This window comes from Chanos chanos, chromosome 8 (genome assembly GCF_902362185.1).
Source record: "Chanos chanos chromosome 8, fChaCha1.1, whole genome shotgun sequence".
NCBI classification, from domain to species: domain Eukaryota; kingdom Metazoa; phylum Chordata; class Actinopteri; order Gonorynchiformes; family Chanidae; genus Chanos; species Chanos chanos.
The window spans coordinates 13090629-13104083 of NC_044502.1; the positions used below are offsets into that span (position 1 = coordinate 13090629).

Consider the following 13455-nt stretch of genomic DNA (forward strand, 5'->3'; position numbering starts at 1 on the left):
GTTAATGTCTTACTGTGTTTTCATGTGCATATGTGGATCCAAAATATTAGTTAATTAATTAATGTTAACCTTTTTGTAAACAAATTGTAATGACAATTCCTCGCTAATAACATTCAGAGCCTGTCTAAACAAGCTGACCCAAGGCATCATAAATAATGGGGCTGGATTAATGACGGTGGTGTTTCGCCAAATTTGAATCTGTGGAGAAAAACTCTTGAGAGCTCTTCAGGGGACTAAGAACTACTCCAGAGTCATACAGTAAAGCCCTGCGCTCAGTTTCAAGTGTGGAGTTAAGACTCATATAATAGACTCTTGCTCTGAAACTGCTGTGAGTAAAATTTTGGCAATGAATCCTTCGCCCCTCCATTTGATTTGTGCTCTGCAGTATATACCGAATTTCCCTAATCACCTTTGGTATGAGCCCTGTTCTGAGGCCTAACCACAGGCTCCAGGAAAGCGAAAGATCGCTAACTGAGTGAGTAAACACATGACAGGAACTCATGACAGTAATGTAAATGTGAGTGCCCTGCCAACTCTGAGTTATTTTCTGTATGTGTTCATTGTATATAGTATTCATCCCTCTCTTTCTCTTTCTCTTTCTCTTTCTCTTTCTCTTTCTCTTTGTCTTTCTTGGTCTGTCTGTCTCTTGCTATCCTGCTCTCTTGCCTTCTCTCTGTCTCCCTCTCTGTTTTTCTATGTATCTCTCCATCTATTTTTTGCAGTGTTGACTTGTTCAGGTCTCTGGAGCTGTGACTAACGCATGAAGCTTTGTTTTTAGCTTATCCTGTTGCAAACGCATGTGAACCAGACACACCTAACTAATAGAGGCTTTTCGTTCACGCTCTCTCACTTTCTCCACTCCACACCTCTCTTCCATTGTCAAATGATCCTGCTGCTAGCCACGTGAGGAAACTGTATTTACAAACTGCAATGACAGACACAGAGAAAAAGAAAACTCTCCATGGAAAAGTGAAACACCCAAAGATGAAACTCCAGCTGCAGAACAATGTCCCAGGAAGCTTGTCACACTTGACTGCAACCTGGATATGCAATGAGTCCAGTGAGTACAACCCCTCTTCTCTTCCAACCCACCCCCACCTGACCAGACTATCCACTAATTGTGTCTACCATTGAACTGGGTCCGACTATAAACACATTTTTATTTCACTGTGGGTAGTATTCAAATCTGCAAAGTGTTGGATTTACTTTGAGTGAATTGGTTCTAATTTCAAATACTAGAAGATTCTGAGACAGGAACGACAGTAAAATTTCAACATTGTGTTGCTGAAGTCCAGAAAAGAAACGTGATGTGTCTTAAAAAAAAAAAAAAAGAAAAAAATGAAAATTACCCTGTTAGCTGTGCTTATTCTGGCGTGGGTTTTGGATGTTGGAGTTTGGAAAACATACAAAACAATATAACAACATAACCCAAACATTTTAACAAGATAATAGCCACACTGCCAGTTCCATCAGCTTACTGCAGTTTATCAAAGCCTCCACCTGAGTGTCTAGTTCTCTAACCACAAACCTGACCAGAAATCAATGTCTTCCCTCAGACAGATAAAAAAAAAAAAAGATTCAATCACAGATGTTATTAGCTAGCTGCCGGATTATGCAAGAAGTAACATAAGGCCAAATGGAATCAAAGAGACTCCCAGATAGAGAATAAAAACAGAATCTTCATCATGATCAGAGACAAGAAAATAGGGTGCTTCCTGGATTTTCCACGGGTTATGAGACGAGATGTCATTGTTTGGATGTGTCTTGCTATGGAAACGAAAGATTTATGTAATCCACAGTTTTTGGAGCGCTGACAAGTTTGTAATATTAGATTATGGGGATATTTTAATTCAACATAAACCTTATGGCAGGATATAGGATAAGCTTGCATTCATCTCTAACCCCCCTCCCCTAGTCTTTGCCTTTCTGGCTCCCCACAAACCAACGGCAGAGAGGGAACTCATATGAAATAAAATCTTTTTGCGAAAGGCTAGTATTAATAGCGGTGTCCCAGGATGGTTTGTGAATGACCTCAGTGTGTACTGTGAGCATATGGAGAACGTTGAGAGGATGTCCCTACTCTGTGGTATTGCCACATCAACTGGGTGCTTTATTCTTTTAGAGGACTGGTTCACTCCTGAACCTGGACAAGGCTTAAGACAGCCGCTCAGATAAGTTTGATGCGAATACCTTTATTTTTCTGAAAGTAAAAAAAAAAAAGAAAGAAAAAGAAAAGAATTTTTTGAAAAGTACCGAACTACAATCGTTGCATAACAGCCTTTGAACCACAGAACACTGCAGTTGGGTCTGGTCCAAGACCGTTGGGTCGTGATGACTCTTACAGACCTCTCTATAAACTGGAAGGCAGAACACATCAGTGCTCTGGAGCTTCTGCTCTTCATAAAACTCGCCCGTTCTGGCGGCACATCGGCCCGTCAGTAAAAGAGAATAAAAGACTGGGAAGAAAGGGAGAGATGGATGGAGGGAGCTTGAAGAGGACAAGATTGAAGAGAAGGTTCTGTTTGGTTCATCAAAACACGTGTCCAGCCAACCAACTTCTTGGTTTGCCAATATCAAATTGATTGATTGTCTGATTATGGAAATGATGTTGTCCCCTTGGCTTGAGGGGAAAAAAAAGAGGCTCCATTTTTATCTCCATTTTATTTCCGTTGGTTGTAATTTTGAAATGTAATTAAATGCCTGCAAACACGAAACCTGTAACAGGCTCCGGTATAACTTACTTTGTGGCTGGAAACCTCAAAGGAGGCATTAGATGAAACACTCTATCCTTCAACATGACCAAAGGACTCACTAAGTTCCAGTTTAGCTTATGTCATTTGATCACTGCTTCATAAAATAGAAGTATTTGTGAACGGTGCCCCTGACAGATACCATTAAGAATAACTTAGCTCATCATAAGATATGCAAGTGTCATCATCTTGTTGAGGAAACAAAATAATACAAACACAAATCAACTGTGTAAGTACCACAAGGATAACCAAAGTCTCCTGGGCACAGAGAACATCTGCTATATATACATATTTCTCTCTCTCTCTCTCTCTCTCTCTCTCTCTCTCTCTCTATATATATATATATATATATATATATATAAGTAGTGTACATATTATAAAGAGGAAGAAACTTAACTCTACAAATGCTTTTGAGAGGCTTGGTTTAGCTTTACAGCAACATGTTATTGTTGGCCTTTGTACTAAGTAATGTTATATTTTGTGGTTTGCCTGACTACAAGAGAACAGTGGTGATGCTGAGTGTGTTTACTTTTAGAAAACTGTAGACCCGCACACTGCCTTGTAAGAATTTTAGCCTGGTGTGACATCCCACTCCAGGGCTTTTAAAGCACAATTTAAACACTGTTTTGAATTATTGCTAATCTTAATAAATCACACATTCAATAAAGCATTTTCACACTTTAGTAACAGGTCTGCTGATCTTAAATTCAGTTAAAACAGGTAAATCAGCTGAAGCTGGAGAGAACAAACACACACAGAGCCCCTGGTTTAAGAAAAACAAAACCCTTAAGGATGTAAACTGTTAATTGACAACTTTATGGAGAAAACTAAATATTTACAATGAAGGACTCTGAAACAACAAGGGTCACAGGACAGAAAAACAGGAAACACTAATTTACAGATGCTGTAAAGTTCCTCTGTGACTTCTTGTAAGTCTCCCATTACCAAAAAGATGTCATGAGAGAATTGTGGCAAGGAGGAGAAGGTAAAATGTTAGACTCAGAAGCTGCTTTAATTCTTTTTAGTGTTGGTTTTACTGGGAACTCTGCATAGCAAAGGAGAAATGGCCCTTAACATTACCTGTGCATCAAAGGAGACATTACATTCATGAATGTATTTTAGTTATTTACCCCCAGGGATCTGAAGTACCCCTTCTATTTTACCTTGCTGCAGATATTCACCTTGTCATACACGGTCTTGGGTATTTCTTGCTCAGCTTAAGAAAGAGGTCTCCTCAAATGTAGTTTTACCCATTTGGTTTTGTTGAATAATGAGGAGGATATTTTACTACTGACATGAGGTTTCCTGGGGCTCTGTCGGTGGATTAGAATGTCAAGAGTTCTATGGGGTTTTTTATCCTTACAATCCTTCAGTTTTGTCCCATAAGATATTGAATATCATTTCTGTTTGATGGCAGTAATAAAAAAAATTCTGAATCATGGGAGTTTTAGTGGCGGTTTTGGAGAGTTTGTATTGTCCAATATTTAGCAAATACTATAATAACACTATACATTTAGTTACACAATTAAATGTTAATACACTTCATTTACATTTCGTTTATGGAGCTCATTCCACATAATTCAGTAGTCCAAACTGTGCACAAACACGTAAAGAAACTAACTTGATGTGGAACAATTTAAAGGAAAAAGCGTGAAATGACCCAGTAAATTCCACATGCCAAATTTCTAATGAGTGTTTATTCTTAAATAAACTGAAGCAAATTAACCTAGTTTAAACCAAGGATTTAACTGTTGGATAAAACCTTTAATGTGTGACATTAGTGGTGTGCTTACTACACAATAAAGCTTTGCTCACAGTATGGAAATCAAATCAAATTGACACTGGTTGGGTAGATCAAATCACTTTTTTTAGTGGCAAATGTTTTGAAGAGCTAATCCAACTGTCTGGAACATGTGAAACATTAGCTGTTGAATTAACTAAGCTATTATATATGCGGTATTGGTTGTTCTTGTTACATATATTCACATATATACACTCTGTCTCCAGACATATGGGTTGCAGGTTTCAGTGTTTCATCCAAAACACATTATTGTATTTTGCAAATGATGTATGAACTCAGAAGAATACATTTGAGAAGAGTCTCCTGTTGATTGCTCAGCCTTGAAACCTTGGAGAATCTTTCCAGATACCATGCACCAAGTAGTTCTCCATAAAAAGAAGGAACTAGATAGAACGGTGCTACCGAACCAATTGCATATTGATCAGAGAAACAAAACACTTTATGTGAAGTAGGACTAATTTAAAAGAAAATATAAAAAAAAGAATTCAAGCATATTCCACTGCGTTTTAGTTTCGAGTAAAACTGGTGATCAGTCTTAACAGGTGATACCTTTGGCTATTTCATGTCTCCCTTACAGAGACTGGAAAATATCTTGGCCTGGCAGAATTCATTCGGTATGGAACAACTTAATGAGTGAAAACAAGTGCCCTTCTCCGGTCAGGCCGTTGTCCTTCAGGTTGAAATCGGACTCGTTGGACTCACGTCAAGTTTCTGTCGACAGCCATTAAGAGAGCCCAGACTTCTGTTGCGTAACGGCATCCTCTTAACTCCACTTGTCCTGTAGAAGCACAAGGCCTTTGAGGCTATTCCCCTGACCCGAGATTTTCTCCCTTAAAAAAAAAAACAAAAAAAAAAACCCCACTGTTATGTAACATCCATACCATCATTATAAAATGTTTAACGCTCAGCATCAGAAAACAATAAACTTTATTTCCATGCCAGGGCACATGGGTCTTGGGCCTCAGAGATTTCTCTCTTATACATCTAAAACAGCTTGAACACAAGCTTCCAGACTTCTCTGTGCTAAAAGGCAGCTGTTGTTCTAGTCAGGATGTTCTCAATTATAAAGTCAAGGGTGGATAAATTCTTTGTATTATTCCAAAAACCTTGACAGGCAAGAACTTTCAGGAGTTATGTAATCATCTTAAAGCCCAGCCTCTTATGCATTATATGGATCGTATGTGTATAAGTATGGTGTACATGGCCTTATTCTAATGGTGTGTATTTGCATTTCTCCAGAGACCATCCATTTAAATATCTGTCAAATATTATGATTTTAATAATGCCTCAGAATGAGAGTATATGGTAGGTGGCCTCGCGTGCTTGCACACACACACACACACACACACACACACACACACACACACACACACACACACACACACACATACACACACACACACACACACACACACACACACACACACACACACACACACACACACGTATTGTGTGCTAGATTCTGAAGCCCTACACTGACTTCCATGATAATAAAGCTAAAGAATAACAACCTAGTCCTAATTCTAAATCTAACCCTAACCAAAAACACTTTCACACTTTTAATTTTACCAATAAACAACAATATCTTTTATGGAAAAGCCTATGTAATTTTTTTACAAGTGGGGACTACAAGTGGGGATTTTGAAGCCAGTTTGACAAAGCATGCCCAGGAGAATAATGTGCTTTCAGTAAAATGTCCTCCTAAGTTGGCCAAAACAAGTACAGCTACACACACACACACACACACACACACACACACACACACACACACACACGCACACACACACACACACACACACACACACACACAAATGAGAGCACAAGCACAACCAGGGTTCCCATATTTCTAGTGACTGACAACATCATGACACACAGGCTCTACATGTAAGTAAAATGTCTGTCAGTAACCACTTTATTGACAGATTACCTGGAGCAGTTATGTAACATGTTCCACTAAGAAGAAAAATCTGAGAAAACATACTGGTAGTGACAGGTAAGTAAATATAACTGGAAAATTGGATGCAGAAGTTTCCTTTTGTTATTTTTAACCTGAACAATCTATGCAAAAGATCATGATCAACACAGAGCACAGAACTTGGTGTCAATAGTTATTTCTGATTATTGTCATAATTGTGGTATGGCACTCCTCTTGTTCTTTTATGAAATCTGTTCTTCTCTCGTCTTGTTTTTCTGCAGTTTAAATTTTTCTCTGATTATTTTCCATACTTGGATTTATTTAGACTAATCATTTGAGTCTGGAGAGTGGACCGACGCATGAACTTGATTTACAGACTCAGATCTGGCGACTGTCAAAACAAACAGCGATCAATCACCAAAGTTTGCTTCACATCCGAAGAATTCCCGAAATCCTATTCAAGCCATCCGTTTCCATTTTGACCATTGTGTCTCTTCTAAAGTAACTTGAAAAATAACAAATTTTCATTGGCCATTCACGAATTTAAATGCATTTGATAAGATTCTGTTACCTCTAGCTGGTTCAGTTTGGCAACGTTTTAATTACTTTGAGGTCTTGATTGTCTTGTTTTTGGCTGTAATCCTGAATTTTTGGGGGGACCACAAACTTTTAAAATCATTTTTAAAACATGCTTTACTCTTCAGGCCTGTTAGGGCTGATGCCAGCAGCTGTCTTTACCCTCTATTCCAATGACATGAGGTAAACGCCAGACATTCAAAGCCCATTCGTTCTCAATTGCCTGTTAACAAGTTTCTTCCATATTCTTTGCAAACATCTAGACATTCCAGAGACTACAATTTCTTCTCTGGGCAAAGGCTCAAATGTACTGAAAAATATCACCTGACGAAAATTCTTTTAACAAATACTGCTTGTCTCTGGTGTCGCTGGCACAACCTAGCCATTACATTACACTTCCGTGAATTCTAACGAGCTGTAAAGTGCTGTGTAGAATCCATATTATGTTAAATTACTGATGGAGCCTGGAACTCAGACAGATCTCTAGGGGGAGCTGGATAACAAACATATAACAAAAACAGACATACAGATGTAAATGTGAGTTATTGTCATAAATAGCACTGTAATGCTCCATTGACAGTTGGCAGGGCACAGATAAAATATTATGTATTTCCCTCACAGTCTGTTTTACCATGCTGTTGCACTGGAAAGTGAATTGCATCTTTCTTTTTTTTTCACCAAAAAAAGCACCTAGAATAATTTAATTAATGCAGTTGTATTGTCAGGGAGTGGCCAGTTTAATTTTAACAAATAATTTCACTTCTTATTTAGTAAATATTATGTATAATTGTTATTTCAACAGTTTTAAAAATATGGATTGTATATGTGGGATTTCTGACACATTTCTACGCTTCAGTTATCCTCATACTCCAGTTATATTTTCCAGCACCGCAACATTTACACCTTTGGTTTTTTTTTGCGGGCAGAAACTGCTGAGAGTGTTTTTAATTTGATATCTGAAACAGTCCAGTTTCCTGAACAGTAAATATACTCGTTACATAAAAGCTGTCATGTAGACTGGATGACACTGAGGAAAGACTGAGCTTAGGAAGTTCAGTGTTAGAAACCTCACAGCTCATGTTTCATTTGAGTTTGTCTACGTCTATAGTCATAGACGATCATTACTCTTCATAAACTTGTCTAACGTGTTACTGGCAGCAACCATTATGACGTAAGGTTCAGAAGCATTCATTTTACCTTCAAAATGAAGCAAATTGTTCAGTGCCACAAGATTTATTGCGGGTTGAAAGGAGGCGTGATAATGTGTATTAAGCCTACAAAATGCGTACATGCTAGCATTTAAGGACAGGTTTGCTAAAACACCCTCATATCAAGAGAGCTCTGTAGATCAGGATCAGACGCATTGTGCTGATTTTGATAGCTGAGCTCCAAAACATTTGTGACCTCACAGCTGGGAACAAACAGAGAGTGATAAGATCAAGATATGAATGAGGTTAGCTGTTGCCTGGTACATGTGGCCCATTATGTCAAGCTAAGCATGATAATAGTTAGAATTCTAAAATTGTCAGCAAAACCCATGAAACCCTCACTGACGGAAGTGTTTAGGGCTAAAAACATCATGAAGAAAAAGAAAAAAAAATCCCCCACAAAACAGGTGAACCTTTCCATGAAGCTATTACCAACTCTTTCCCCCCATGCACAAGCCTTTTCTTACTCATAGGTCAGTGCTTGTTTTGTAACCCTGGATTTTTAACTGTTCATCCACAATTTATGCAGCTGTGAACGTCAGAGGGCGAGTTGTTTTTCACCAGAAGCTTGTTAATAAAACCAGAATGATGAAGTGAAACCCAATGTCAGATTATGATTCATATAAAACTGGAAATGTTTTTCAGGGAGTTTTTCAGGAGGTTTGTGTTTCATTTTCATCACAATACTTTGAGAAGTAATTTGGTGTCTCCATCTCTTTGCTTCCCTCTCTCTCTCTCTCTCTCTCTCTCTCCATCCATGCACACACACAGACGCACACACACACACACACACACACACACACACACTTATGCTTAACAAAACATATTTGTCATATGAAGACAGAGGCTGGATGGACAAGGGTGAAAGACTGTGGGTCAAGATTAATAAAAAGAAGGATCACTTCTAAACATTTAACAAGTGGAAGAGGTAACATGAGCTTAAAGAAGATCAGCAGAGAGACATTAAGAAGCTTTGCTAATGGTGTCCTCAGACAAAGGAGATTTATAGTGACAGAAGGAAGCAACTGCTTTGAGGGCATAGTTACTTTGGCCATGGATCACATAGAGAAGCACCACAGGTCCGAAGTTAAGGGTCCACCTTTGGACAGCGACAGAAGCATATATATATATATATATATAAAAGATAAAAAGAGAACATAATTTACAATCTCCATGGAAATGTCTTACCTGAAACCTTGATTTTTATTGTCTGACTGTATGTGAAAATGTTGTGCAGCACAAAATGGATTGTGTGCTGTGCTGGCAAGACTACAGCTGTATATGTGTTTCACATATGTCCATACTGAATTTTTGGTTATAGTCTCATTGACAGAAGATTTACTTGACATGACAAAATATAGTCAAAATCATTCAGTTGCCCAGATGTAACACATATGGCAACTTGCCAGGGAAACTTCCCTGGCCTCCTCAGACAGTTGTATTAATCATAGTCATGCGCCGCTTTGGGAATTTCAATACTTCCACCGAAGCAATTTTTACCAGTGTTCACGTAAAGTGGAACCGTTAGAGTACTGGATGGGCGGAAGACGCCAAGAAATTCCTATCCTGTGGTTTTTGTTTTGCTAATCTGTCTGAACACACTGTTCTGTAGATCCTGGATCACTTGTAATGATGATGATAGGTGTTGAAAAAGGAGACATGGATCAGTGAGTGTAGATCTCCACAGCATGGTTTCGACATTACAGAGGTTCTGATCTTTCCATCAGCTTTAACCTATGGTCCGGTCGTCAAAGGAGACCGTAGTACGAAATTCCATCGCAAGTATCCACAAAAGAGTTAACAATGTTTTATTGGGAAATGGAAATTTTCAAATTATTGCATTATCAGCTCCCTCTCTGGCCAACACGAACTGGTCCAACTGGGGGAATTCACTGGAGCAACTGAGTTGGGCCAGTCCATGTGGTCTCCATCTGTGAGATTCTCCCCAAATAGCTAAACCTGCTGACAAAAGTAGACCAAAATTTTTCTAATTTGATATTTTGGGGGAATTTGGCAGAGTTCACTTGCTAGTTCACTAGCCATTTTTCCACTTGCTTGAAGGTAATTTATCTTGAGAATGCAGTGTGTAAATGTTCGTAAATCTTTGCGATGATGGTCGTCACCTTAGCCTGCCAGTGGCTCGGAGCAGCTGCCAGGGCAAATACTCACTGCATGACAAGAGAGGGAGGGAGAGAAAGGTCAGTCAGCTACAATGCAAAGGATGTCAGCATAAAATTATGCTGTGTATTAGATTCAAGAACCATGCCATAACTGTTCCATTTTCAGAGTAATAGTTGATCGCCAGTCACTGACCTGTGGCATGGAACATGAATCACTTCAGATCATATTCCAGTATCAAATAAAAAAAAGAATTGGTGGTCATTTAGATAGAGTGGTTTTACTGTCTGAATTTCATTGTTGTTTAAATCACCCAGAATAAGGTTGATTGAATGTGACTCTACTGGAGGTGTCATAGCCAGAGGACTCGTGAGGGATCCAGCTGCCGTAGAGCGTGACCAGTTCTTTTAGAGAATCGAAGGTTTGCCGCGTAGCCGCTTCCCTAACCACGAACATGTGGGATTTTTAAAACTGGGAGACATTCAGAGGTGAACGAGATATCCAGTAAAAAGAGAAAGAGCAGGGGAAAGAAATAAAGAAAAAAAGAAGGAAAGAAAGAAAGAAAGAAAGAAAGAAAGAAAGAAAGAAAGAAAGAAAGAATGGCCAGCTGATAATGATAGTAGAAAGGAAAGAAATTCTGACCCATATCAGTCTTATGCTCCACTTTCCTTTGGTGGAGGAGAGTAGGGGGAAAAAATCCAGCACACTGGTTTTGCCCTTGAGACCATTTTTCTCCCTGTCCTTATAGGTGAAAAGGGGATAGCCTCAGTAAGGCACACCTGACTGATCTCCCTGGTCTTAAACCAGTAGCACTCTTTAACAAGAAGACAGATATGGATACCATCTGTGCCTTAGGCAACTTATTTATTCGCATATACACCCATCTTGTAGCTGCATATCTGACCGGAATCTATAAAGTTATTCATCCATTTCTGCCAAAGCAAAATACCAGGGCAGTTTTTGAGTTGTAGCCTTGTTGGTGAAGCCACTGGTTGATCTGCTCAGAGCATATGGGATCACTGAATAGTTTTGTCTTTTTTAAGGGTAACATTTGACATGATGAAGACAGACTAAGTCTGGTCAGAGGTTAATAACCAGTAGCTCAGTAGGCTCCACTGGTCAGTCAGGTTCCTTTAGATGACAGTAGGGTGAGAGGGAGCACACAGGGTATTCTGGCAGCCTTGACAAAGATCAGGTGGTCATCTTCTTCAAATGTGTCAGGTCCAGAAAGACAGGGGCAAAAGAGAGCAATCATTAACCGGTCTCAAGACTGGTCAGGAGATCTCAGACATCTTTTAATGAGGGGATTAAAACATTTACTGTATCAAATCACAAAAATGTTTTAATTAAGGTCATTTTTTATTCTTCTTTTCCCCTCTATTCCTAATTCCTACACTGATTTCCTCGAAAGATGCGAGGTTTATAATCAATTAGGCTGTGACATTTCAATTGAGGGATTAATTTATGTATTCACAATTGAATATGTAAATGACATATTAACTGAATATGTGAATAACATAATCAGGAAACTGAGGTGTCGAGAAATGGATGTGGTTCTTGTCAGATGAACATTTTTACCTGTTATCAGCATTTAACAATAATATCACTTCCTAATCCACCCAACTCTTCTATCCTTTAACTACGAAGGAAATCAGATGGTGAAGATAATGTTGACTTAGGACTGAGCTGAATGATCTTGATCCAGTTTGACAGTCTCGAGGGGAACGAAATCCCTCCTTACAGTTACCTCATGGAATATCATGTGCACACAGTCTCAGGAGACTCAATTGGAAGAGGGCTGTTAGAAAAGGACGTTTTTAATGTTTGTTTTCCTATTAGTGATTTTCTAGTGCTCTTTCACACTCTTATAGCAATAGTGCAGGAGCGGGAGACAATGCCTGCATTGTGGAACACAGAATGGTTTTCCCGTCTCAGAGGGTCTAGGTTTGCAGGCCAGACATGAAGAGGCTGTTATATAAGATTAGCAAGGTACTCTCTGTGTTGGCTCCACATTGCCTTTCCTGTAACTTCAGCCCTCATCAGCTTGATATTTTGCAGGTGCTGATTTGAAGCAGGAACATTGTGAGTGTGGATGTGTGTGTGTGTGTGTGTGCGTGAGACAGGCATCAGGTAGACAAAATGTGTACCTTGACAAACATCTTTTCTTTTCCTTGTCAGACCTGTTCCCCAAATTCTGAGAATGCCTGGAAAAAGTGCTCTCAAAAAAAAAAAAAGGAAAAAAAGAAAAAAAGAAAAAAAAAAGAAAAGGAAAAAGAAAGTCTCTTTCTTGCCTGAGTTGACTTTCATTGCATTGTTACTCTTTCCATAGAAGGTTTTCTTAGGTGTATTAATAAGGATAAATCTGTATGAACATGCTGGTTCAATTGGGGTTTATAAGCAATCAAGCTGTGACTGTTCAATCAATGGCATTCAAATGAGCCTTGTTAAGTACCACAAAACACAACAACAAACCTATCAAAGCTTTACACACTGAAAGCCATAAACACCTTGAGTTTCTTAGTTGGGTTCCTCTGATGTTTCAGCCAAAAGTCACTCCTCACACATTTAAAGAAGATCTTACAATTATTGTTTTTCTTTTCTTTTTTTTTACTTTAATTTGTCCACAAAGCACTGTTAAAAAAAAAAAAACAACAAAAAACAAAAACAAAAAAAAAAAACTTTACAAACACGAGATGCCCTGTCAAAAGGTCATGCGTTTGACCCCAGGATGACTCTGAGGCATTTTGTAGCAAATCGGTATGACAACATCACCTTGAAAGGAGATGAGCAGTCAAGCTGTTTGCAATTGTGAAAGCAAGAGCCCCTTATTACTTGATAATGATCCTGCCTAACTGATTGAAGCTTTAGTTCCCAACAGTATAACCACCTAGTTTTCCTTTAAAGTGGACTCGTAAAATATTTACTAGCCAGGCACAGACTCCCACTGACGCTAGTGGCGGTGGCTTCAGTCGCTTCAAAAGGAAAACGGTTACAGTTTGTTTTCTGTGATGTGAATCATTTTGAAGCGCAAAACAAGATGAATATTATTTCCAGAATCTTACTGATTTTTCTGTTTTATCTGGACAG

General features: G+C 38.8%; 1 protein-coding gene across 1 annotated transcript in view; it reads left to right on the top strand.

Annotated features, from left to right (window-relative positions):
- The first annotated feature begins 2331 nt into the window (after positions 1–2331).
- The window catches only part of abi3bpb (ABI family, member 3 (NESH) binding protein b), a 35265-nt gene continuing 24141 nt past the window's right edge, over positions 2332–13455 (top strand). Inside the window, exon 1 of the mRNA XM_030782867.1 lies at positions 2332–2438. Coding sequence (XP_030638727.1) covers positions 2332–2438 — 107 coding nt within the window. The remainder of the gene's footprint in view (positions 2439–13455) is intronic.